This window comes from Mugil cephalus, chromosome 13, assembly GCF_022458985.1.
Source record: "Mugil cephalus isolate CIBA_MC_2020 chromosome 13, CIBA_Mcephalus_1.1, whole genome shotgun sequence".
Taxonomy (NCBI): Eukaryota; Metazoa; Chordata; class Actinopteri; order Mugiliformes; family Mugilidae; genus Mugil; species Mugil cephalus.
Window position 1 is genome coordinate 4,300,164 of NC_061782.1, and position 27,227 is coordinate 4,327,390.

Sequence of the window (27,227 nt, forward strand, 5' to 3'; positions counted from 1 at the left end):
GAGGCATTACAGAGTCTCTGTGTCCTGATGGACAAACATCTTCCTTTAAAGTGTCCATGTAGCAGGACAGAGACAGCGTCCTGTCCCTGAATGAGCCCTACACAAAACACAAAACGACGTCCTGACTCAAAAAACAAAAAAAGCTTTAATGTTTTATTACCAAAAACATACAGAACAAACAGTGACATGGTTACATATATATATCAAAGGTCAAAGACAGAAAATGAAGGAAGGTCAAAAAATAACCGAATGTGTGAAATAAAGATTTAAAAAGTTGTGAGGAAAAACAGAAACAAACATGTGAAGTGTTAGATCGGCTGAACTCTAGACTGTTTCTTCTTCTGACAGAGAGGAGACTTCACGTTCCACTGCCTCGGTCCAGAATGTCTGAAACACAACACAACACAGGTTTAGACACATGGGATAGAAACCAGCTCTGAGGACAAACATCATCAGATAATAAATGAAAGAAACAGGGCGACGCCTGGTGGTTGGTAACGAATCAGTCAGTCGCTCTTTGATTCAGATTTTCATTCTTAATTTCAGTAATTGAAGAATGAAGTTTAGCAGTAACTTTAATCAGGAAGCGTAACGTCTTTCTGTTTGTTTCCTGTCCTGAACGTGGCCTCACATCCTCCCTTTTAAATCCAAAAGGGTCCAATCATATCTTTGTATCGTGAATCGTCTGTGTTCATGGTAACAAACTCAGCTCTGAGGCTCCAAGTAAAAAACATCAGGGCTAAAACTCACATCATAAAGCTACAGACTGACCCCGTCCCTCGTTTCTATGTGACCGTCACCACTAAGAAGCTGTAGTTTAACCTCGTTAAATCCCCTGAGAACGACCCCACGTTGTCGTATAACCACAGAACAGAACACCGACACACAACATAAGGACACAGATACGTCGGTAACACTGGTCCGTGCTCTTACCGCTGCTCGTTTGATCGCACGTGGAGGAGGCTGGACTCTCCACCAAGACCTGAGGACACAGAAGACAAAAGGTTATACATAAAAATAAAAATAAAACATTAAGGAACAGAAACAAGATAAAAATTTACCCCTTTTATTATGTCTGGCTATGTGAATTTCATACTTTCTACTTTGTCAAATATCTTTATGTCTTATACTGTCAAACAGTGGGCGTTTAAAAACGAAATAAAAAGACTGTGATCCAAAAAAAACAACACAAAGAGTTAGTCCAAAACATGTGGACTAAACAAAAATAAAGGAAATATATCAAATGGAACAAATAACATCGTCCCTGAATCTTCAAAAAGATAAATTCACTAGAAGGTGGAGCTCTGTCATGAATCATGTATATAAATATAAGAGTAATGTGATATTTAGTTTATTTTTATTCTATTTTCTTATTTTTTCCTTTCTGTCACTATAGTCTCCTTTATTGCTCCATAATCAGGTCCCTATAAGAACTAAATTATGTTGTAAAACAGCAGAGACGTTGAATATGATTCTGAGAGGAACTGAAATAAAAACTCATTTGAAAAAGCTGAACTGAGATGAGGCTGTAAAGTGTAAGTATAAATATAGCACAGCTGAGTCAGACTGTAGTTTCTGATTTACCACTGAATATGAAATCACTAGGTTCTGTTTTTTTTTTAACACGTTTTAGATTGTGTTTCGTGTGAAGTGTTTGTGTGTAATTTAACTTTCAGACGACAGATGGAAATTAGCTTTAGTGCTAAAACTCATGCAAACATCTATTCATGTCTTTGACACTGTTTAACATCTGTGCACATTGTCCATAAACATAATAATAATAATAATAATAATAAACAGACTAGTGCAGCTAGTGGGTATAAAGTGAGAGAAACTTACTTGCTCCTTTGTCGCTGAAGATGGCGCTGACTCCTTCATCGAAGGTCAGGTTGACGTTAACACCTGGTCACAGGGAGGAGGTCACACGTCACTACAAGGACTGATACAAGATCTACTACAAGATCTAGACTAATCTGAAGTGCTGAGTTAAAGATTAAGGTTCATGTATGTGATTTCTTAAAGTTGTATAAAGAGGACAGGATACTGGTTTGTCCCTTTAACTCATTAATTTACGTTTTATTTGTTCAGATTGTTTCCTTCAGGAGATTAAGATGATGATTAAGATGTGACTCTGTGGCACAACATTAACTAAGGTTCATGTGACATTAGAAACTTTCTGAACCAATCAGAGCTCTGGACACAAGTATTCCTTCTGGTTTCATTGATAAAAGTCGTTGTATGATTCAACCGACACATTTTTACTAAACAAGATTCGTCAAGAACAAAACAGCTTAGAGTGATTCTGACTTTCGACTTTGAAAAGAGACCAAGACCATGAACGAGCTCCAACATCATCATGACCAGCGTTCAGTTTAATAATTAGAAGTTTCTTTTTTTTGTGAAAAGGCTGGAACGATAAGAGTCATTATTATTTATGTGTGTGTTGGACAGTGTCGTACCGTTAGGCGTGCTGACGGCTCTGTAATCCACGCCTCCTTTAGACATCACTGCAAACACAGAACAAAGATTTAATAGAAGATAGAATATAAACAAGAATAGATTTTATATAAGACAATATAAAGGGAGGACTGAAGTTTTATTTGATATATATACGTGTGATAAATAAACATCGTCTTGTGTCGTACCTGTTCCCTCCAGACTGAAGGATTTAGCCGGAGCTCGTTCGCCTTGTATCGGTTTGAGCACACGCCTGATAAAACACACACATAAATAAATAAACATCATCACGTGTTGTGTTAATAATGTGTCAGACAGAAGCAAAGCAGGAACCCACCGGTCGGTGACGGACAGTCGGCTGGACTGGGCGCTCGGACGAGGAGGCTGAGGCGTCGCGAAGCTGAACGGCAGGAGAGGCCTGGAGCTGACGGGGGACTGGACCACGTCCTGAGGAGAGACCAGATTCACTTTAAAAACACAACGCAACAGCTCAGCTCGGGATCTGAACGAAGACCTTGGATTTATTCATTTCCTGTAAATCAATAATCAGTAATTATCAATAAATAAGTTTGTTGCTGCTGTGACTCACGTGGTTTTATTTTTATCAGATCTTCTGTGGAGTCAGAACGTTCACCCATAATTTATTATTACAGGCCTTTTACTTTTTTTCTAAGCCTTGGTATGTTCACTCCTGTTCATGTTCTTGATTTTTCCACCTTTCCTATATTTTATTAAATTAAACTAAAGCCGATAATGAAATAAATCATTCGGGAGGAGCTCTCAAAGGTAAAAGGACCTGTTTCACCTCCTTCCCTCTGTGAGGTGATTTACAAAAACTACACTGAAGATATCAGCTGAAAATATTCGATAAAATAAGAAACTGCACTTTTTTAAGAAATGTATGGTTGTTCATTACATTTTCTTGTGCTTTTCTACAGTAAAGTAAAGGGAAACATTTGGAGTCTTCTGTCTGGGAACGGTTTTATCACCATCCAGTTGCATGTAAAGCTTTTTTTTCCAGATATCTAGTCCTGACCAGTTCTGACCAGTTCTGACCTGCGGCGTCGGGGTCTTGCTGCCTCCTCCCGTGAGGCTGAAGTTCTTCATCTGCTCCTGCATCTCCCTCTCCTTCTCCGTGGCCTTCAGAGCGAATTCCACCTCGGCCGCCAGCTGCTCGTCTCCGGAGAAGAACTCCTTCACCTCGCTGCGATAGTCCTGCATGGTCACCTGGAGGCACAGAGTGGGTCGGGTCACACGGACGCCCGGTTTAGCCTCACGCCGCGCGGAGCAGCGCAGCGTCCGGTTAGCGGGTCTCACCTGGAGGTAGGTCATGAGGTCTTTGAGGACGGGGGAGCGCTTCTGCTCCAGCAGGTTCTTCAGGCCGATGATGAGAGGAACCGTGTTCTCTACGAAGGCCTTTTTCTGGACCTGTGGGTCAAAGCAGAGGAGAGGATGTGAGAGGGAAAAGCATCAGAGGTAATAGAAACATGTGAAGTTGTGTTGTTGTGGTGCCTCTCACCTGTGACACCACCTTCTTCTGTGCAGCCTGCAGCACGGCCTTCGCCATGGTGGCCATGTTCTCCTCCTCGGGTTCCTCGCCGCCTGCGGCTGCTCCCGCCGGAGCGGATATGGCCTGAAGCTTCATCTCCTTCAGGCTCAAGACGTTGAAGGTTTCCGACAAGATCTCGGCGCCGTCCGCGTCCAGAGGCAGCTCCTCGTCTGCAAAGCATGCTGGGATAGGGAAAGAAAGAAAAAAAGGGGGACAGATTGACAAGACGTCTCCCTGCAGGTTTATACTTTAAGGCTCTTTTACTGCAGGATAGAGACGCTGTCACCTCTTTTAGGAAAGGTTCATAGTGTAAAACAGTGGAGGCAACATGCACCAGGGATCAGTGAAATGCAATACACCGCTCACACACCAGGGGGCAGCAACAAAGCCGTTTATTATTATCTTTATAAATGTCTCTGAGGGGAAGTCGCAAAAATATCAAAAACATCTACTGAGGAGGAGACATCTTGATTTATTTAAAGTTGTATTTAGTTTTTGTTGTAAATAAGTGAGAAAGGGAGACAGATCTACAAGTTTTACTTCCACCTACTCATGTTCGGACACTAAACTTTGATTGTTTTCTTTCATCTTTTAAATGTATTTCTGTTACGTTTGAAATAAATAAATTCAATTCAAATTTAATTAAATTGTTGCTCAATCAGGAAAAACACAGGGATGCTGCAATAATGTGCAATAAGATGCAATAAGAAACAGTGTTAAAATGCTCCATGTTTCTGTTTAGTTTTGGTTTGACTCACCGAGGACGGTCTGGTTGATCTTGTTGGTGATGTTGAAGCGTTGTGCGTCTGTGAAGTGCTCCAACAGGAAGCGGTAGATACGAAATCTCTTCTCGCGGTGCTGATCGCCTTTCAAGGAAAACCGAACCTTTTCCCTGCGTGGATTTATTTATTTTTTATTATTATAAAGAAAAGAAAATTATTAAGGACAGAAAAACATGAACTGGAGGGAAAAGACGACGATGCATGTTCCTACCGGTCGCTCTGAGGGAACTTGTTGTAGGACTTGTGTTTGCTGTAGGAGTTGAAGGTGAAGATGGACTCGATGAAGTGTTGGCTGAACATTTCTGGGTTCTTCTTCAGCAGCAGGTGGAGCAGACAGTATTCACACAGACTGGCACCGGATGAAAAAAACAAGAAGGTTGATGATATAGTGAAAGCTACCATAGCTTTTTTTATTGGTTTGAGCTGAGTGTGATTTACCTGGCGATGGCAGGAACCGGGTCGACCAGCGCCACCATGAAGCGGAAGAAGAGGGAGCCCTTCCACTTCACAAACTCCTCCTACATAAACAAACACGTCACATGTCAGAAGCCATGTTTTTTTTATTTCATGTGGTTCATCTCGGTGCACGTCACGGTTTTGACGACCAACCTGGAGCAGGTTTGTCAGCATGATGAGCGTCTGCTCCCTGATCACGGCCTCGTCGTCTCGCAGACACGCGGAGATGTTGGGGATGTAGTGGTCCACGATGTTGGTGTATCGAACGCACAGGTCACACATGATCACCACCATGTTGTTGCGCACGGCCACTTCCGTTCCCACCTCCAGCTCCCTGGCGAACACGGGCAGGTACTTCTGGACCAGCTCGTCGTGCTGCAGACACAGTTTACCTGAACCAGACAGAGACGTGAGGTTAAGAAGTTTGTCTCGTTGACTGGGTTCAGTTTGTTCTGGCTGAACTTGTGCTCATTCAAAGATGGCGTTACAAGTAATATAATAAAAGCCCTCTGATATTAGCCCAAAGATGTTCAACTGAAGTAAGCTTCAGCATTTCCCAGCCTCCGTGAACGCAGCAACGTTTAGCGGCAACAAGAACAAAAACAACAACTTGCTCATCCAGCGCCGGATTAAACTTATGTCTCTGGTTTGGAATTACTTTTTTCTGTCCTTCGTGGTTTTATTTGAACTCTTGTGCAGGTTATATTGAGCTTCATTAGTGTTAAACAAGTGTATTATTTTCCAGATTATGGCCCGAGTCAGGAACATAATGCATTTTAATAAAAAATGTGTGTCAGTTTTCCATAACTAAAGTTGAATAATTCTTATTTTTGCACAGAGAATGTTTACATTTGGAAAGACATGTTTCTTTTGTGAATGCATCCTACAGGGAATCATAATGAATTGTGTTAATTCCACAACAGGAGATACCTGCACATGTTAGTATCGGTTGATATCGGAATTGGAAATGAGGAGTTGGAAAATATCGGCGAAAAAACTGGAGTGTCACACCCAAAATAAAAAAGAAACAATTAAAAAAAAGCACAAAAGAAGGAGAGGAAGCTAAAGTGAAGAGTTTACCTAAGGTGATGACTCCGTGGGCTCTGACTCTGGTGGACAGAGCGTTCGGTCTGAACTGGGACAGAGGCAGCGACGCTGGGAGCTCTCCCTGGCACTCTGGGAATCACAACACAAAAAACAGCAACATTAATATCCCTGAGAAAGACCCGAGTCTTTGAACAGACACGCAGCGTTTCTACACATTTGAAATACATACTTAACTTCCAGAGTTCACGGTTGAAAAAAATAAAATAAAATAAAATGAATGGCGTTTGAGGAAATAGTTGTGTATCATGTAAATATGATATATGAAGATTTCCAGAAGATTCCAGCTACGTAATGAAGCTCATACGAATGAGTTAAGATCAAACCCAGATGAATTCAGTGGACGTTTTTATCGTAAGTTGCACATGAATCATCCATCTATGATCATCTAGTGGCAGAGTTGAGGTTTAAATATGAACATCTGTGGGTGCTACCCAAGTCCAATTGTCTTTCTTTCACATTTTTTTTCCATATTTTCTCTCAGTCTCGACAGTGTCCTGCTCAGTATCGTAGCTCTTCCTAGTTCTGCAGCTCGTCTGGACACAGATCTCAGAGGAACTAGAGAGAAGCTCCAGCATCTGTCTCTAGCTTCTGATGTTTCTGTCATCTTCCACTGCTTTATCTCATCAGTCTGTATCTGGTCCCACAGGATCTTATCTCGACTACTTCTGTCTCTATGTGAAACTATTCCATCCACATTTATTATTCTGTGTGTATATGACAGTATATATCATATATCATTATATATCATGTTTGTAGATGTTCAGTGTGTAAAAAGAAGGAAACCTCTCTTCTTTCTCCTCCTACCTGCCAGTTTGTCAGAATGTGTGGTGAGGACCGACTCCACCAGCAGCACCGTCCTCTTTCCCACCTTAGCGGGACAGTGGAGCGACGCCGCGCCCAGAGTGTGGAGGTGTTTTATCTGGAAGAAAGAGCAAGATTTCCCCCATTTAGTTTAGCTTATTTCACACTATTTACATACATTATGTTGTTTTATGCAAATAATCCTTTAAATGTGTGAAATGGGGGATATTTAAAATAAGCCATTTAAAGCTTTTAGCAGGAGGCAACAACATATAAACAGACATATAATAGATAATCCCAGTATTCTGGGTACATTAGTGTAAAATAACAGATATAATATAATCAGGAATTTAAACAGACACTGATAAAAGCTGCATTTTTAGGTTTTTCTTGATGATGGAGTTCTGACATTTTTTAATTTCTCATCAAGCTCATTCCAGATCTGCACAAAATACTGAACCTGGTACATTTTAGCCTTAGTTACACACTTTATGGTTTAGATTATGGACAGTCTGGAAGTAATGCTACACAACAAGCCTCAGAAGATTGTGGCAGTGGAAGAGTATTTTAGTTAAACTCTAAACGTGTAAGAACTTTTTTCAGAGTATCAGAGCTTAAACGTGTTACTATGATATGGCAGTAATGTATGTGAGGCTCAAACAAGGTTTTATGTGCAGAGAGAAGCAGGAAATGTCTCAACTTAAAAAAAAAAAACAGATGTGAGATCTTCAATCTGACATTTAAAACCAAGAAATTAGTTACAGAAAATGAATGAATTTTACTTTCAGTTTTAGCTGAAGCTGTTTTTAGTTTCTACAAACTGTGTATAATAAATCTGCAGAGATGTAAATCTCATTTGTTTACATGTACATGGATCAGGAATAATATGGTGTCTTTGAAGGCATTAAGTTACTTTTAAGTTACTTTCACCAAAAATAAATAACTGGAAACATGGATTGTGTGTTCTCAGTAGATCTTATTTCATTGAGTGCAGCTCATGTCCACATCCAGCAGAAGGTGATGTAGAATGACATAATGACTAAGCTAAGCTAACGCTAACAACAGTAATATAATGGAGCAGTTATGGCTCATGGTTCAACACATATTGTGATGTAGTTACTGTAAATGTACATGTATTCATACTGAAATCAATATTACTAGAAGCTACTACTGTATGTTGTAACCGAACACCTAAATAAAGTTGGTTTTAGAGGGAAAAGTCTGCAGAGTGTTCGTGTTACCATCAGCTCCTCGTTCAGGTTCTGGGCTCCGCTGTCGCTCAGGAGAACGTTGGCTAAATAAGCCTCAGACACAGACACCAGCTCCCCACAGTGCTGGTTCAGAAAAGCCTGAAGAAAAGGAACGAAAACAGTGCACACAGTCTGGTGAATAAATCCTTGAGAATATTTTTAGCGTCTCGCTGGAATTTAGAAGTTTAAATTCTGCTCACACAAAGATAAAAGCACCAAAACAGAGGTTCTGCAGAATCCACCAACAAAACATGTTGGAAAACCAGTTGTTTTAATGCTTTTTATGTGCAGACAAGCAGCAGAAATGGATGCACAAGGTAAATAATAATATAATCAAGATGTTGCTTAAATAAAGGCTCCCATGGTCAAACAAACTTCCTCCTCCTGCAGCTCAATAAAAATAAAAAGACGAGCTGCACCAACCTGCGTCTGTTTAATGTCTTCGCTGCGACCAAACTGGTGCAAAGTCTCCACGGCAGCGTTGATCACGTCCAGAGACAAAGAGAAAGTCTTCAGCCAAGACATCAGCTCAGCTAGAGGGAGCAAAGAAAAAAAAAGATTTTAAACCTCATGGATCAGGAATATGTTAGAGCTGAGTCAATCATGAACCGAGGACATAGCCCATAATAAATATGCAACACATGCAACAACACGTTTTTCTACATTTTTTTGTAGCAGCATGTTTTGTTTTTACAGGAGTAACGTTAATGTGTGTGTCAGTCAGATAATAATAAAAACATTAATAACATTTAATTTTTTACAGAGTGGGCATGCGTCATTCAAACCCACTGATGCTATTAGCTACTACCTCCTTTAGTTCATTGTGCACGTTTTTTATTTGTTTTTTCAAAATAAAATTTGTACTTTTTGAACATTTTGAGCATATTTCACCAACACTGTGATAATGTTGGTCACAGTAATCGTGATATGAAATCTCCATATCATTACATGTCTAATCTGTAATAATAAACTGCAAACTGCTCTTAATAAAGCAGCACGATGTTCACTTCATTGTCCACATCGAACAAACTCGTGCTTGGTTGAAGGTAAAGATATAAACGTCTGTGTTTTACTTCTGATGAACAAGAAAATAACAAATATTGTTATAAAGAATTACAGATAATCATCGTAACCAATGTAAGGCTAAAGGGTTTTATAATATACTGGAACCACTTCTAATGTATGTAGATAAATAACCAAGCATTTATGAATTATACTTCGATTATACTACAACTTTTAAGATACATTAAAACACAACAACAATAACAGAAGCACAATAACAATAAGCAAATAAGCAATTGATTTTTTTTTGTTTTTTAAATGCATGTCAGGGCATTAACTTTAGGAGAGAAGTCAAGACAGAAACAGAACAAAACAGAAAACAAAAAGTGATGATTTAATGACTTTGGAGAAAGTTTAACCAAGTGAGGAGGAAGTGATTCCACATCCTCAGACCTCTGGATGTTAAACTAAATAGTGATGACGTGGTAAGTCAGGTTGGATAATTATGAAATCGATTATTGGCTATAAAGAAGTTATTAAAAGAAAATGGGGCAAGTGATTTATTTAACGAACTAATTTGGAGTTTGTTGACTTTACAAGACGCAGCTTCTCTCTGTATTACAACAGGTAGAGAGTTGTTCTATGTGGAGCATTAATTCTTTTCCAAAGACAGAACAATATATAAATGTTGTTCTTGTTTTGTAGGTTGTTGTGAGGTGTTTTTTTAGTCGTTGATGCAAATAAATAAAAAAGAAACCACCACTTACTAACGATCCTGTGTTTGGTGTCTGTGTTCAGATGTGCAGCGATGTCGCCCATGACGCACAGGATGTTACAGCAGGTTGTCGTGTTCATGTCCTTTGACCTAAGAGTGAAGAGAAATTATTATTATTATTTCCACTCGTGAAACAAAAATGACTTTTTCCAAACTCTAAATGTTTGTGACAACGTTTGGAAACCGGAGGAAACAGAGACTCAGAACAGTATCGAGGGCGAGTAAAGAGGGCGACTCACTTCATCATGGCGTCCCAGGCGTTCAGGATTTTGCCGTGGGGCAGTTTGGGGGAGGAGGCGACGACCCTGGAGAGCAGCAGCCAGGCTCCAGGAGCATGATCAGCCTCAGTGTGTGAGATCAGGTTATTGATGAACGTCGGCGTGAACTTGTTCTGCTTGGACCAGATGGTGAAGGCCCTGCTGAAATATCGGCTACAGAAACCCCACAAAAACAACAACAACAACAAAAAGGTTTCAGGATTAATGAAATTCAGCTTTTCTTTTAACTATTTATCATTTTATTTATTTTTTTTAAACCATTTAGGACCTAAATATCCACCTGTGCATTACAAAAAGCTTGCGGTATTTAAATTACCGTAACTCACTGTTGGACAAAATTCAAAGTGTGGCTGAACACAGCTGCCATTACGGTAATCGCGACGTACCACTGCAAGACCGAGGAGACCCAGGAAATGAGAGTTGTTTGGAGGAATTTGTTGGTAAAAATGAAGTTATATCCTTGAGATGTCACAAAAAGCTCAACTTCCCAGTGTTCAGCCACACTTTGAATTTTAATGGCGCAAAACACTGTGAGTTACGGTAAATCAAAAACCACGATATGCTCGGTTTTAAAGGGTAAAAAAAGAAAAAGACAGTGCAGATAACGCAGTTTTACGTCACTTAAAACAGACCTCTTCCAAAACGAAGATGACGCCTGATGATTATTAACAATTCAGTGAAACGTGGTTGAAATGGAGCTGGTGCCAACAGGACTTTTCACACGGTTACACATAAATGATCAGTTACAGTCCAGTATTTCTTTCTTTTTTTATTGAAACGTATGCACTTTAATGTCTCAGTTTTCCATCTTGTTTATACCCTGAGGTAGTTCTGGTGGAGCTCGGACTAAAGTTTTGGGTCATTATCTTTATGTAGGATGAAGCTTTGACCAACTATACCAGAGGATGCAGCTCTAAAACCTTCGACCCATATGTGCATAGTGAGAAATGCAGGTTTCAGAATGTGCAACAATTCGTAAAGTGCCTGGTCCACATTTCACTGTTCGGCGATTAACTGGACCAACCTGAGGTTCTTGCACTCGTGACACAGGAGGCCCAGCAGGTCCCAGGTCAGCCTCTGAGCGGCGTCCAGGTAGAAGTTGGCGGAGTAGGGTTTGATCTGACTGAGCATCACCTGGTCCAGAGCCTCCAGAGCCTTGTCCTGCACCGAGTTCTCAGAGTCGACCACGGCCGGGACGACGCCCTGCAGCCACGCCTTCTGCACCGCGCTGCAGTCCGGTCGGGCCTGGATTGGGATGGATGAAGACACCTTTTCTCTCAGCCATTATAATGCACAAAGACGAAACTGATTCACTGATTATTCTTGTCGGTGAACTCACAGCGAGCAGCTCTCCCACACACTGCAGAGCCTTCTTCTTCACGGACACCGCCGGGTCTCTGCAGCGCTCCGACAGCGTCTCCAGGTTCTCCCAGCACACGGGGATGACGCCGTGCTTCAGGAGACCCAGCAGAGCCTGAGGAGGCGTCACAGAGACGTTACAGCTCGTGTTCATGTGACATACGTCGCTATTTAAATGTGAAACGCACACACACAAACCTGCAGCGCAGATTTCCTCAAGTTGGTCTTTGAGTCTTTGACGCGACGCAGGAGGAGAGACAGGTTTTCCTTCGCTACATTTAAGAGAATTCAGTCACTCAGTTTTCAGTTAACGGGTCTTTACATGCAGATATTTTTTGACTCATATTGCTGAGGTTTCGTCTCACCTTCGCAGACGGAGGCGTCAGTACTGGTGATCTCCACAGTCCTGAACGGCAGAGAGCGGTAGGTTTTCTGAGTGTTCTGGGAAAAGCGGGTTTCTGAAATACAAAACATACGAACTCCAATTAAAAAAAATATGGGCACAGAAAATAAAACATTCATCAGAAATCTTATAGAAAGCAGAGAAGTCGCATTAGGAAGTTGTTCTTGGTGCGGTGCAGATTATCATCATTGCAGAAATACAACAACCAGTGTTTCTTTAAAACACTAAACCATGTGTATGTACCTGGATTATACCCAATGACATTAATCCTCTTTAATAAACTAATAAACCAGCGTCTGTTTAATGTACATGCTCAGAAATTATCCTGTTTCCACCAACAAGTTTATAGATATACGTCATGTAAGATGCAGAATATAGTTTAGTTTATACAAATTCTTTATTTACGACCAGAAACGAATAAATCCCAGAATATGTGAATTACATACTGGTTATGAGGATGTAAGTACATTATAATAACCAAACCACAGCAGCTATAACACCAGTAAAGCTTCTGGTAAAAGTTTAACTTATAGGAGTGAATCCTTTAATATAAGATGCTGCTCATTGAGTTGGACCAGTATCTGTTCAACCAACATAAAATCCTTGGGTTCAGGCAAATATATATATATAATAACTAGTTCTGTAATAAAGAAACAAACCTTCTGTGGATTCGCCTTCCAACACTGTCTGAGCTCCAGCTGAACAGAGAGAACAGACGAGTTAATCTCACAAACAACAACAGCAGCTCTTAGAATAAATAAAAACGTCCCTTTAGACTTTTAATACTTCAAAGACTCTGATTGCAATGAAATGGTTTTAATCTACCAATTCTTTAATAGTTGAGCCGTTTGTTTGTGAATGGGTTATTACAGGTAAACAGAGTCATGTGACTTTGTGGTGGTTTGTTTGTGTGTCTCACTGGCAGAGAAGAGGTTGTGTACGGCCCTGGTGACGTTGAGCGACGGCAGCTCCAGACACTGGGCCAGACAGTTCAGGGCGTGTCCCTGGACCGTGGGCGACTCGTCCTTGCGCCGAGCGAACATCAGGTTCTGGATGAGGAACTTGAACGGCAGGAAGCAGGCGAGCTCCGGATCACTACTACACTCCTCCGGGTTCCTCTCCTCCTGCCCCAGCAGAACCATCACCACATCCAAGGAGAACAGACGGTGCACCATCTACGGAGAACGGAGAACGGTAGAACGGTAGAACAAGGATGAACCTCTGAAACAGCTGAGACTCAGCAGAGAACGGGAACGGGCCTTGGGGGGGGGGGGGGGGGGGGCTGGGGGTCTGTTAACACAATGTTGTTAGTGTGGGTCTTTAAGGGGAGGGGCCTCTATAGTGGATCATCCCACAAATACTTGATCAGTTTGGGATCTAGTGGATTTAGAGGCCAGATCAACACCTTGTGCAGTTCTTGTTCTTGTTCTTAAAGTGTATTTGTGTCTGTGTCAGGCTGCATCCCGAGTGTCGTTGCTATGGGGTGGGGGTGGGGGGGGGGGGGTCTGGTCTGGTCTAGGTGGGTGCTACATGTCTAAGTAACATCCACATGAATTAATGTCAGGTCCAAATGTTTCCCAGCAGAACTCTGAATTATCACAAGATGGTTTAAATGTTGTTTACTCCTCCTGACAGTGGTCATAATGTTGTGGCTGATCGGTGTTGTGTGCTTCAAATTCTAACAGTGTATTTTAAAAAGTGTTCTCTTTAATGTCGTTGCGTTTTCTATAATGTTGTGTTTTTTTAATGTCGTGTTGTGTTTTCTTTAACGCTGCTGTTTCTTGTGAAATGTTGTCATGTTTTCTTTAATGTCGTGTTTAGTGAAATGTTGTTGTGTTTTATGAAATATTGTTGTGTTTTCTTAAATGTTGTTGTGTATTGTGAAATATTGTTGTGTTTTCTGTAATGTTGTGTTTTCTTTATTGTCATTGTATTGTCTTTAATATTGTGTTTGCTTAAATGTCGCGTTTTATGTAATGTTGTGTTTTCTGAAATTTCATTGTGTTTTCTGAGATATTGTTGTGTTTTCTTTAATGTCGTGTTTTCTGAAGTGTCGTGTTTTCTGAGATATCGTTGTGTTTTCTTTAACGCTGCTGTTTTTTGTGAAATGTTGTCATGTTTTCTTTAATGTCGTGTTTAGTGAAATGTCGTGTTTTCTTAAATGCTGTTGTGTTTTGTGAAATATTGTTGCGTTTTGTGAAATATTGTTGTGTTTTCTTAAATGTTGTTGTGTTTTGTGAAATATTGTTGTGTTTTCTGTAATGTTGTGTTTTCTTTATTGTCACTGTATTGTCTTTAATATTGTGTTTGCTTAAATGTTGCGTTTAATGTAATGTTGAGTTTTCTGAAATGTCATTGTGTTTTCTGAGATATTGTTGTGTTTTCTTAAATGTCGTGTTTTCTGAAGTGTCGTGTTTTCTGATATCGTTGTGTTTTCTTTAATGCTGCTGTTTTTTGTGAAATGTTGTCACGTTTACTTTAATTTCGTGTGTTATTGTGTTTTCTTTATTGTCATTGTATTGTCTTTAATATTGTGTTTTCTTTAATGTCGCGTTTTCTGTAATGTCGTGTTATCTGAGATATCATTGTGTTTTCTTTAATGACATCGTGTTCTGTGAAATGTCGTGTTTTCTGGTTCAGTTTTGACAAGACGTCCTGACGTATTGAAACACAAGACAATCACGTGGTTGAGACGAACATAAAACATGACATTTGGGACACACTGGTCGTAAAGTAGAAGAGTTTACCTTCGTGTGTCTGGAGAAGTTGAACAACCACTTGATGAATCGGGCGTAGTCCGTACTTTCCATCTGAGACGTAAACATGCCCACAGCCTGCGCTCCGTGGCTTCGATACTCGCTCTTCTCCACCATCTACACACAAACATTACATCTCAGACACTGAGGCACTGACAGTGAAGTCATGAATTATATAATCATATAGTAGAATTATAATAAATATAATGCCAATTACTAATAAATAATGAACCATGTATTAATCCTGCAGGGTAATATAAGTAAGTAGCCTCGTAGTGTGGGGTTTGTTGGGAATGTGGAAGTATAGAAGTGTTTTTGTTGTTTTTGTGTCTCTACATTTTATTATCACAATTTCCAAAGTGCGTTATATGTATGTTGGACCCCAGGAAAAATGGCCTATGCTGCTGATGCTGATGCTAATGGAGATCCTAATAATAATAATAATAATAATAATAATAATAATAATAAAGAAGAAAGTGTTTGTACTCACCTGGAAGCAGATGTGTTGCAGCAGGACTTGCAGTAGAGGCAGCGCCGGCTCCTTCAGCTCATTCACAAGATGACTGTGATCAAAGAATAACAAATATTCAGCACTACAAGGCTTAAACGAGCCTTATAGAGGCTTATAGAGAGGAACCATTATCATATTCTTTTAAATCAAACCCTAAGTGGTGATATATATCTCTTTAATTAATCTGAATTAAACTCAAGCTCTTAAATGAAATAAACCTAGAGAATGATTCCCATGTTGAAACGTGGCCCAGCTTAGAGATGGAGATGTTTTCATTCCTCACAGCTTGGTGCATGTTTTTATTTGTTTTGATTTTGGTTTTATTAAGATCCCCATTAGCTGCGACACGTGGTAGCAGCTGCTCTGTCTGGGGTCTATTAAAATACACAGAAAATAATCAGACAGGAAATGAAGCTCAACTTCCAAAATCTATAAAAAGCTGCCTGGTACAAATACCAGCCATACAACAACAATACTAATAACAAAGAAAATAATATCGGACAAAAAACAAGAACAAAATCAATACAACAACAAACTAATAACAGTTACAATTACAACATTTTTTACTCGTTCCATGAAGATGTGGCTCCATTTAAGACTGATTTCACAGGAGTCACAATAATGAAGCCCTTTGAAACCTTCCTTGTGTGATGGTTGTGCACATTATGAATATTACAAGACACAGTCAGCGACTGGAGCCTGGTTTTCATACCTTTGACTCTGTTTTGTCTTTTTTTTTCGAAGCACAAGACCAAACAATGTAGCAGCAGTCGTCAGTGAGTGAGTAAGTACCAGCGCCTGAGTTACACGTTTCATACACTTTGTTTTAAGAAGCTTCTTACCAAACAAACTGGACGGCCTGGTTGCGGGTGGCGAGGACGGACTGACTGGGTACGAGGAGGGAAGGTTTTCCTCTGCTGCGTTTATTCATCATGAGGATCACGTAGAGCAGCTGGTGGAAAACCCTCCGCAGAGACTGGAGAGGAGAAGCCATTACATTCAGATTCAGATTCAACAACAACAATATATTTTCAAGTCCACCAGCCACTTCATGTGTATCGTCATGTGCCATGTTGTGTTTTTCTTTTGTTTCTTTAGTCTACTTTTTATATACAAGCTGTATTTTCTATATATACACACTGTATATATTTTATCCTGTTTTTTAAATCTTAGCATTTGCACATTTTTTTGTATAGTTGCTGCCTTTGAGGAAAGGTAATTTCAATCTTGTATATGTGTTGCATCTCAAAACTGACAATAAAGTTGAGTTAAAGAGGGAGATCAAGGTAAATGAGAGAAGAGCTGACTATAAAGACACAAAACAATTACCCGTCTGGGTGAAAATGTACCAGAAGAAGTTAATTCTCTGGAAAATAATATTGCACCTTATAGCCAGACATTTGTTTCCCTTCTAATTTAATGCCTCACCATAGTTACATTATTGTTTATACTTGTCATAGATACATATATTTGTAATTACATAAATAATTGCACCGTATATAGGGTTAGTAAAGTGCTCTGCTTGTGCATTATGCATGAAGATTTTCTATCTTTATCTTTGTTTATTTCACTGCAAAGAGACAATGGTCTAGATGTATGAAAGATAAATTGTAGACACGCTGTTGTAAGCAGGTTACATCTCTGCAGACTGACGGTGACATTTAAAGAGGTAAATATTAAAATCAATGCATAAAACTGCATGTTTTTTTTTTTATCTTCTCCAGTAAATACCTTCATTCATCTTTTGTAACTATGATTTCTTTTTCTTCCCCAGCTGTTCTTTGAATTTGTTTCATTTATTGTTTATGTATTATATTTTTTGTGGTTCCTCCTGCACATTCCTACCTTTTTTCTCTTGTTAAAGTACTGGATGGTCTCAGTGATTTAATTTATATGTTCAGTATTATGTTTTTTACTGATGTACCAATAAATAAATACTACAGTAATCAGATCTTACTTCTTTCTGGTCTCCGTGCTTGGGCGAGCAGAGCAGCTGAAGGCCATAGAAACCCATCATAGGGACACTCTTCAGCTCAGTGAGATCTCTGTGAAGAAATAAGTCAGTTTTCATCTCATGGACACGTTCTTCAGCATCACGGAGAGAGACGAGCGTGAAAACTAAAAAATATAACTCACTGAACAGAAGAAAAGTCTGGTTCACCAACGACGGGTTCAAAGTACAGCAGCTTACTGAAGATCTGCAGAGAAAAATAGATAAATAAATAAAAGAAATTTCTGCAGTGAGACTTAATGAAGAGGATGTTGGACGTGTGAGTTAACCTGAGTGCAGTTACTGGCGCTCTGTGGTCGGTCTTTGAGCGGAAACGTTTGCAGGAGCCTGAGGAGACTTTGAACCAACAGAACCACAGCATCTCTGATCTTCATCAGGTCCTGACTGGAGAAATTCAGTTCCTCTTCCTCTTCTTCTTCCCCCTCATCCACTTCCATCTAAGAAAAAAACACACAACAACTATAACTTTCAGTCTCTGTTACGGTTTGTTTAAGATCAACATCACAATAATGGCTCGATCTCTTAAGACATTTATTAACACGATTTACAAACAGACCAGCCTGAAGAATTCAGTATCATAACTGACTCAGTACCAAAACCATCCTGGTACCCACCCATTATTAATTCAAATCAGATAATAAACTTATTTTATTTGTGGTCATTGCTCTGTTTACTTGCTCTTGCTCTTGTTTTTCCAGTTTTACTTATTATTATTCATAGCAGTAGTGTCCGTTTTTGTTTATCTTTACATGTATACAATTAAAAAAAGATAGATACAAAGAAGATGAGCTTATAAAAATGACCTTTAAAAACCTAAAACTTCTCGAGGATGAAGAACAATATTGAGCATGTTAGTTAAACTCAGTACATGAACATTTCTGGTCGACCATCACATCCTCGGACGTTGCCGTGGGTGTGAGCGGCGCGGCTGTACCTCGTGGGCGTCTTTGCGCTGTGTTTTGGAGCGTTTCCCGTCGGCCTGAGAACTCTTCGGACCGTCCTTCTTGCGCTTCCTCCCAGAGTCCTGAGGCCAGCAGTGAGAGGTCAGGTCTGAGCACGTGTCCAACAGAACTTCATGGAAAACCTTGTTGGCGATGCTCCCTGGAAGCAGACAGCAACATATGATGAAACCTCAGACTAAATTCACTTCTCCACTCAATCGTATTAGACATTTGTGTCCGAGCAGAGATGCAGTGCGATGCCCTAAAACACAGTTCAGTTCAGTCAATCCCTGGGAAAAAAAAAGATTAAACCTGGTGGCAGCACAGAAACTAGAAGCAGGTTTATATATCTGAAATTTCCTCACCTGGGATTCCCAGAAGCAGCAGGTAGAGTGAGGCGGCGTACAGGCCGTTCACCCTCTGCTGGACGTTGGCCGTTTTAGCTTTTCCTGCCAGGACGAAGGAGGACAGAACAGCCACCAGAGACTTGACCGACACGTCGTTCTCCCCCAGGATCGCCCAGACACTCTGCAATGCAGACAGGTAAAAAAAAAAGGTGGATTGACTGATTACCCGACTTTCAGAAACCTACTATTTTTCTATAAAGCCTTTTATTTGTTCCTTTGTTTGCAGCTGCAATTAAAGATGATGAGATTATTCAGGTACTCTTGTGCAGGAGGTGTCATTGGAGGAGCAGTTCATCAAATGCACCTTAACGGGTAAATATAACATCTGGGCGGGGGTGTAGGGACCCAGGCTCTTTACTTCTAAGGCCACTGTGGCTATAAACCATCACATATAATCTGTGTCTCTTCTCCTGCACCCGGTGGATTCCACTTTATTTTATGTATTTCTATTTATACTGTTTGCAAACTACGCTGTTGCACAACTCAGTCTCTTAAGGTGAACATGCACTGTGCATTGAATTGCAGTTTTTTTGTGTGTATTTGTGTCTTTTAAGAGTCATATTGTGCCAAGTCGACAGCCCCATGTCTTCTATTATTCATAAACACGACACCAGATCACATTTGTGCGTACACATTATATATATATAACTTACTGATGATAAATAACCAATAATGAGCTTGATTGACTTCCACTTGACTATTTATGTTTTCTTTCTTACACTGTTTGCAAACTACACTGTTGCACAACTCAGTCTCTTGCAGTGGACTTGCACTGGGCATTGAATTGCCTATTTTTTTGTGTGTATTTGTGTCTTTTTGTGTGGCTGGGTCTTGTGTGTTGCCCTTTTCTAACAGTGTTCAAAGTTTCAAACCAGACCAGCAGGAGAACAATGCGAACATTTACACAACTGTCTGAAGAGTAGATGCCATAAAGTTACCTAATGTACATCCACCAAAGTTTCAAAAGAAATAATATTTGTATTTAAAAATGAATCCTTGTATTATCAGGAGATGAGGACGTAAAGAGATCAAACATCATCAAAGAACATGAGTCAGTTCAAACCTGTGAAGCTTCATCGTTGCCTGTGGACTGACGCTGGTCGGCAGCGCGGGACAGTAAACACTGGTGGAGCTTCCTGAAGGACTTGTCTCCACTGGCTGCGAGTTCCTCCTCTATGTTGTCGTCCAGCGGAGTTCGTTCTGTGAACTCCAGGTCCCACACTGCATCCACCCAGGCTGGAAAACACAGCGGCCAAAACATTAACTCAAGAGAAACAACGGAGGACAAGGACAAGTCTCTTTGGACGATAAATGTTTGAGGGCAAAAAGTTTGATGTGAGGTTTTATCTTTATTATAAACAGCTTAACATTTTTTATTATTATTTTCTCTGAACAACAAGGATTTGGCATTTTAACCTACAAGAGACATCTGACTAAATTAAGAGGATTTTAAGTCAGACTGCAATTACAGGTGATCTTTTTCATTTTCAAACCAATCACAGAGAGAACTATAAGTTATTCAAAACTCTGGAAATGTGTCTTGTCAGCGTGTTTGTAGCAGAGTGGGGCTTAGAGAAACAGTATTTCACACATCTGAATGTTTTTATTAACATATTGTGGAAGTGAATTAACAAAAACAAAGAAAGAAAATGTTTTATCCTCACGATCTTTCGTTCAAATAATCACAAATTCACAACCTTTAATGGAAATAGCAAATTTATTATGAAATAAAAAGATTTTCTTACAGTTATTGGCTTGCAAATGTCCCCATTGTGAGATAAATACAATAACTTGTGTAATATTTGGTCCAGAGGACAGTCCTGTGTCACATGTGTGTGTGTTTGGTACAGACCTACTATTTGTTAGGACATTTCAGTCGATATTTTAGTGTCAAATTGTTTTCAGCTGCTATAAAAGATGATAATTATTATTATTGATATTATTCAGACACTATTAAGACTAGTAAAGAAGAGATTTAACACCTCTGTGTGTTTTCATTTGCATTTGGTGGAAATGACGGCAAAGACTTGAGTCATCATCAGGTTTTTTGAGAGTATTTTGTGAGAATTAGCAAAAGGAGACAAAGAAGATATTTTATCCTGATGCTCTTTCAATAAAAAATTACCATCTTTAATGGAAATAGCTAAAAAAAATCTTGAAAAATATGTGCGTTGCAGTTATTGACTCATGTTTTAAGGGTCATATTGTGCCAAGTTGACAGCCCCGTGTCTTCTATTATTCATAAACACGACACCAGATCACATTTGTGCGTACACATTTTATATATATATATATATATATATATATATATATATATATATATATATATATATATATATATATATATATATAACCTACTGATGATAAATAACCAATAATAAGGTTTGGTTATGAGCCAAATCATATTCTTTGAACCAGTTAATTTGAGGCTAAGTCTTGCTAACTAACTTTAAAATGGACCGGAGTCTGGGTGATGTTTTTGTCGTAAACACACACATAACCGGGAGAAACGGTTTCCGTTAACCTTCTTTTTTTTTGACAAATATGCAACTATTCATGACTATTACGGACCACGGTAACGTAAAACTTACAAAAAAAGATGTCAGTTTACCTTGTGGGATTTGATTTAGTCTCAGAAACTGCAGCGCAGATATAAAATCCATCTTCTCATGTTATTTTTGAAAGAGCCCGCTCGAAACTGTAGACTCGCACATGCGCAGTGGACATTTTCATGTCACTTGTCTTCTTCGTTAGTACATTTATAGCTCGGTCAAACAGCTAAGAGGCGCATTATCGCCACCTACAGATACACATACGTAGGTACCACACGGTGGACTTGTGGACAAAGCATAAAAAAGTTACACTTATATACACTATTTTTTTAATCAAATAAACCTGATTAAACAGGAGGACAACTACTTTTTTTTAAACAATACATTTATTAATGTTTTTCCTCATAATTATTATCCACATACGTATATAGCAGCAAGAAAAAAGAAAAAAAAAAGCAACTTCCCATAATCAACAAGCTGATCTTGTTGTGAGGTTTGCTTCAGGTAGCATTCAGTCCTCTTCTTCAAAGTTTAAATTTGCCTGTTCCCATCAATCTGTGTGAGCGAGCTCCGTGTTGGATGCCTGTATGCAAAACCAGCCAGTCCACACCTGAAAACATTCAAATGACCCCCGACAGCCCGGTTAGACCTGAGGAGAAAAAACACTCACAGCTGGAGTTCTCTGTTTACCAAAACACAACCAATACAGACTGATCCACTGAGTCATAGGTGAAGACTAGAAAGGCTCCACCATTATTGAATGGAGCTATTTCTAGTAACTATGATACAGAAAACTCTCTGAGCCACAAATACTGACTTCATGAAGCCTACTCTGTTCTGTACATTGGATATTGGAATGTAATAATAATAATAATAATAATAATAATAATAATAATAATGATAATAAATATATCAAAGGGCTACAGATTAAGAACAAAGAAAAAACATCTTATTTTTGGGAAAATGGAAACAAAAACAAGATAATTATATACCGGTACTTGCATATAAATAGTTCTTCCTTAACCATGTTCAGATTTTTTGTCTTTCTATAGTTTGTACGCCCTCACTCATTTCTGCATATCCACACACGCGCAAAATTGTGTTGTGGTAGGAGCCTGATTAAGAGTCCCAGTGTGAAAGTGTTTAATGCTGGGACCTTTAGAACATCTGGAAAGATGTTTAACATCCTCATGACACTGGGTGATATTATGTCCATCAAACAAACCATATTGGCTAAAAAAATTAACCATGTACATATTGAAGAAAGTTAGAGGCACTAAAACCTTGATTCTCAGCTGTATCTGTCCGTTTAATTGAATATAAGAGGCTTTGTAGTATTTTCCAGCGTCTACCGTTCTAACTTTGTGATGTTTAGCCGAGGTTCACTCACAGCCTCCTCTCTAGGATGTCAGAGAAAGATGGAGGATGGCATCTTATATCCAATAAAACCAGTCATTCAAAAATAAAATCTTGATTCTGTTGTTTTGTGGACACCTGTGCAAGAACCATTTGCAGAGTGAAGACGGTGAGATGAGTCTGAACGCTCATTAAGTGAACCTTCAATGTAAGCTCACTGCTAATATGTGTGATAAACTACATCTGACCCAAACACTGCGGAGTAAACCCTAAACATCCGAATATAAAGTCCTTCCATCACGGTCCTCCCAGGTGACACATGTCCTGGGTCTGTGCGCAATCCGGGTCACATCCAGCTCAGGTTTACTGTGGTACCACTTGTCGAGTAGCTGGTCCACCTGCTCCTGCCTCGTTATCCCATGAAGCCGCTCTTCTTCTTCGTCCTCCCACATGTCTTTGAAGTCGCTGATGAACGGCGGATGGGGGAGACGAAGCACCGCGTCCTCCCTCATGTCCTCGAAGAACTGCACCACGCACTTCCGGGCGAAGTCTCGGGCGTGAAGGACGCAGGTCTCGTCGAAGAGCTTCTGCTCCACGTCCAGGTAGTTGCTCCAGTAGCGCGTCTGCAGGAAGGCGGCGTGGTGGTCGAAGAAAGGTTTGATGAGGCGAACCATCGCTCCCAGGATAATCATGAACAGGAGGATGGACCAGCCGACCGCCTGCACAGAGAACAACAATGGCTCTTTATAGGTTTATATCAATCAATTAAACTTTATAATAACTTCATGACTTTATCATTTTAAATTAAAAAAATCTATAATAAAAATTAGTCAAAATAATAAAATAAGTCAAAGTTAGTTAAAAGTCAGACTTAAAAGATAAATTATTAAAGAAAGAAAGAAAGAAAAATCAATTAATAACCAGACTAAAAAGGTAAAAATATATATATATATATAAATAATAATAATTAAGTAAAAATACATATATAAAAATACAATGATAAAATAAATAAAATTAAATAAATAACCAGAATAAAAAGAAAATAAAATTCAGTTCAAAGTCAGACTAAAAAGGTAAAATAATAAAATAAGTCAAAATTAGTTAAAAGTTAAAATATAAAATATATACATATAAAATATTAAATAAATAAAAATCAATTAATAGCCAAACTAAAAAGGTAAAAATATTTTTTTAAAATATAAAAATATTTTTAAAAAAATAATAATAATAATTACGTTAAAATATATATATAAAATGTTAAAATAAATAAAATTAAATAAATAACCAGAATAAAAGGAAAATAAAATTCAGTTCAAAGCCAGACTAAAAAGTTAGACTTTAGTTTGCTTTTAAAAAATGTCCACATTGTCTGTTTTCCTCAGGTCCTGAGGCAGACGTTTCCACAAACAGGGACCACAATGGTAACAGGAGGCGTCACCGTATGTTTTGGTTAAAACACTTAGAGTAATTAAAAGGCTGCCGAGGGTTCTAGAGGCCTCATATGTTAAAATCAAATCAGATGATAACTGTGTGCTCTTATATATAGGTGAAGAACTTTATTTAAAGTAATAAAGCTTCTTTAACTCATAAATTATTATGTAGCGTTGCACCATACACTGTATTCATATATATGTCAACATCTACAAAGGAAAGAGAAGGACACAAAGGCAACAAAAAGCCATCATCCATGTGGTTCAGTGACAAACCCAAAATCTGCCTTCATGTGGAGGGTGTGTCCGCAACCGCTTCACAAAAGGTCTGATCAGCTGACTCGTATGACAACAATTCTTTTAAATTCCTCAAAGGGCTGAGGGTAGACGCTCTCTTAGGTCCCGCTGATACATTTAAGGAAGCCGTCAGTGATACATGGTTAATATGACTGAAGGAGATTCTACCTGTGAATAGCAGCGAACGTAACGGGAGACTGCTTTACGGAAAGAACTGTTCCTGAAGATGACGTCCTCTTTGCACGGGACTTTGGCCATGATTTTAATCATTTCCAGACCAGTGTTGTTGGGCAAACCTGAGGAAACACGATGCATAACGGATCATACAGACCTGTAATATCCCAAAAATTATACTAGTAACAAGTTGTGTTGAACGGTGAAGATGTATAAGACAAGAAACAACAGCAACTGCACTGACGACTTCACAAAAGGTCCAAGAGAAAGGCAGGAATGCATATACACAAACATATGTGCACATATAAACACAGGACAAGAAGTGCACAAACTAAAAACTGGAAACATGCTCATAAGGTTTGTCTGTGTAGAGGGTTGAACTGGTTTGTACCTGAGAAGAGTTCCGGGTCCACGCTCACACTGAAGGCACAGATGAAGATCTTTCCGTCCAGCAGAGTGACCAGGATCCAGACCATGGGAGCCAGCAGAGCCCTCTGCAGCATGGACGAGAACAGGTGCCTGCACGAAGGAACTCGTTTTTAACCACAGCTTTAGCCTCAGGATTGTATTTCTCCCTTTGTGGGAATTACACACAGCGGCTGTGAAAAGCAGCTGAACGTTAGCACCTGTTTCAAATCTGAAATAGTGCAACATATTTATTATCTATTTCATATTTATTATACTTTTAATATATTATTACCTCTAAACACATCAAGCCGTTACTAGAGATAGTTACCAGACAAAATTTCGTTGTAACTTGTGTAACAACTAAAGTTCTTCTTCTTCTTCTTAATCATTTTCTGTTGTGGTAAATAATAATTTCCCTCAAAATACGATAATTTTGAGCTTTTGGTGCAGATGTGTCGAACTCGTGTCAATTTAGAAACATAATAACATGAAAATCTATAAGTAACTCTATTTTTTTCCCTTGTTTAAACACAAAGAAGTAGTTTAAAGAACTTTTAACTCCTTTTACAAAACTAATTTTATGAATAACCTGAAATTTCTAAAGAAAAATCTGTATAATTTTGTGTCATTCCTGACCATTTAGTTCTGGGGCTCAGTGTCGTGTTACGTCCAAATCTGCCAATTTTATTTATTTATTTTATTCTTCTTTTAAATGCACCCCGGACGCAATGAACCTCGGAAACTATGTGCCCCTTTGCCTCATAGCCCATCACAATCTTACAATCACTGTTCACTATTTTATTTTACTAGATAATACTTTTTTTATTATTATATTTTCTTTTAATCTCATTTTATTTCATCTTTCTTTTTACTTGTGGTTTTTAAGAATGTTTCTTTTATGTGTCACTACGCTGCTGTGACCAAATAAATTCCCTCGTGGCTCATTCAAGCCTAAAATGGTGGTTAGCACTGATGCTTCACATCAAGAAGGTTCGGACCGACATGCCCATTAGGTTCATTGGTGCATGCTGTTGTTTGTTTCTCTGTGTTAGTCCTGAGACAAACTGGAAACCTGACCAGGATCTACCCACTGAGATCTTACTGTGTAAAACTAAAAACATCAACATGCACGTGTGATAAGTCCTTTTCTTTGAACAAAACTAAAGGTAAAACTTTCAAACACTTTCAGAATCTCATTCATTTCACTCACTTGACCACTTCAGGGTTTTTGGATCGGTTCCCGATGGGTCTCACCCACTCGTCCATCATGACCCCCGTGTGTCTGTTGACGATGATCCCCAGGAAGAAGAGGATGATGGGCGGCACGATCATCACCCCGAGGGAGTACAGCTTGTTGTACTGGGGGAGGCACGGGCAGTTGAAGTCGAAGCTGGTGTAGAGCTTGACGCTGACCAGCGCCAGGATGATGCAGATACCGTTGGAGATGGACTCGGAGTTGGACTGGAAGTACTGCAGGACCAACTTCAGACGCTCCATAGCTCAGAGAAACTGAAGGGAGGGAGGAGGGATCTAACGAGTGACATTTAGCTTCTTCTTCTTCAAAAACAGAAAAATATAGTTCACCTACCTTATAATGTGAGCTGTTTAAATCTTTTAATCCTCAGTTCAGTTTCCTTGGTGAATGTTTGGAGCTGTGGTTGTGGAGATAATAGTTGTGATCCTGGGAGAGTCTGAGAACGCATGAATACACCTGAGCAGGCGACACACCCTGACTCACTGTTAAAGCTACAACCACCGACACATCAGAGAGAGAACAGAGCTGCAGGGGCATGAGGGACTGGACAACATTTCTGTGAGACTTGTTCATATTTTTACACGTTATCATGCATTATTTTTTAATTATTTGTCATGTCTCCTGTGTTTTTTTGTGTCTAACTCTATGTGGAATGATCTTTAACTTTTTAAACAGGACAACAGGAGCTTTTTGAACCAATCACAAGTACACGACTTATGTTTGAGTAAATGTTGCATGATTCAATATTTCGTTTTCTTCTTGTTTCATTAATAAAAGTCACTATAGGATTCAACCAACACATTCAGCTGAATCCAACAACGTATGGATGAATCAGGGAGTATCGCACTACATTAAGAATTACTGCCTCACTTTGTTGGTTGTTGTTGTTATTGTTCTGTTTTTGTGTTTT

The 27,227-nt window shown here is 39.2% G+C and overlaps 2 protein-coding genes across 2 annotated transcripts; both read right to left on the reverse strand.

The window, feature by feature from the left end:
- Positions 1 to 122: 122 nt before the first annotated feature.
- ncapd3 (non-SMC condensin II complex, subunit D3) lies at positions 123 to 21,563 on the reverse strand. The gene is made up of 35 exons (XM_047604122.1): positions 21,457 to 21,563; positions 19,909 to 20,081; positions 18,804 to 18,966; positions 18,432 to 18,598; positions 17,767 to 17,934; positions 17,623 to 17,684; positions 17,444 to 17,531; positions 16,329 to 16,462; positions 15,466 to 15,538; positions 14,967 to 15,092; positions 13,139 to 13,394; positions 12,879 to 12,917; positions 12,182 to 12,274; positions 12,015 to 12,088; positions 11,797 to 11,931; positions 11,482 to 11,702; positions 10,419 to 10,610; positions 10,172 to 10,269; positions 8,826 to 8,935; positions 8,394 to 8,501; positions 7,156 to 7,270; positions 6,325 to 6,420; positions 5,398 to 5,636; positions 5,227 to 5,306; positions 5,000 to 5,137; positions 4,765 to 4,898; positions 3,977 to 4,188; positions 3,775 to 3,885; positions 3,514 to 3,684; positions 2,795 to 2,904; positions 2,646 to 2,710; positions 2,460 to 2,507; positions 1,840 to 1,902; positions 934 to 982; positions 123 to 387 (listed from the first exon to the last, which is right to left on the reverse strand). Exons 1-35 carry the CDS (start codon positions 21,506 to 21,508, stop codon positions 309 to 311), a joined length of 4,242 nt encoding a protein of 1,413 aa, XP_047460078.1. The 5' UTR covers positions 21,509 to 21,563; the 3' UTR covers positions 123 to 308.
- Positions 21,564 to 22,370: 807 nt separating this feature from the next.
- On the reverse strand, positions 22,371 to 26,673 carry calhm3 (calcium homeostasis modulator 3). Its single transcript, XM_047603662.1, has 4 exons — positions 26,273 to 26,673; positions 25,046 to 25,173; positions 24,649 to 24,776; positions 22,371 to 23,472 (listed from the first exon to the last, which is right to left on the reverse strand). The coding sequence occupies exons 1-4, from the start codon at positions 26,557 to 26,559 to the stop codon at positions 23,023 to 23,025; spliced, it is 993 nt and encodes a 330-aa protein (XP_047459618.1). The 5' UTR covers positions 26,560 to 26,673; the 3' UTR covers positions 22,371 to 23,022.
- Positions 26,674 to 27,227: the final 554 nt, after the last annotated feature.

Coding starts and splice junctions, on each gene's coding strand:
- ncapd3 (XM_047604122.1), bottom strand. CDS start 21,508: ATGGATTTTATATCTGCGCTGCAGTTTCTGAGACTAAATCAAATCCCA. Junction 12,089..12,181: donor TGACGCCTCCGTCTGCGAAG/GTGAGACGAAAC, acceptor TCTTAAATGTAG/CGAAGGAAAACCTGTCTCTC. Junction 3,886..3,976: donor AGAAGAAGGTGGTGTCACAG/GTGAGAGGCACC, acceptor TTTGACCCACAG/GTCCAGAAAAAGGCCTTCGT.
- calhm3 (XM_047603662.1), bottom strand. CDS start 26,559: ATGGAGCGTCTGAAGTTGGTCCTGCAGTACTTCCAGTCCAACTCCGAG. Junction 25,174..26,272: donor AAAAACCCTGAAGTGGTCAA/GTGAGTGAAATG, acceptor TCCTTCGTGCAG/GCACCTGTTCTCGTCCATGC. Junction 24,777..25,045: donor GGACCCGGAACTCTTCTCAG/GTACAAACCAGT, acceptor GTGTTTCCTCAG/GTTTGCCCAACAACACTGGT.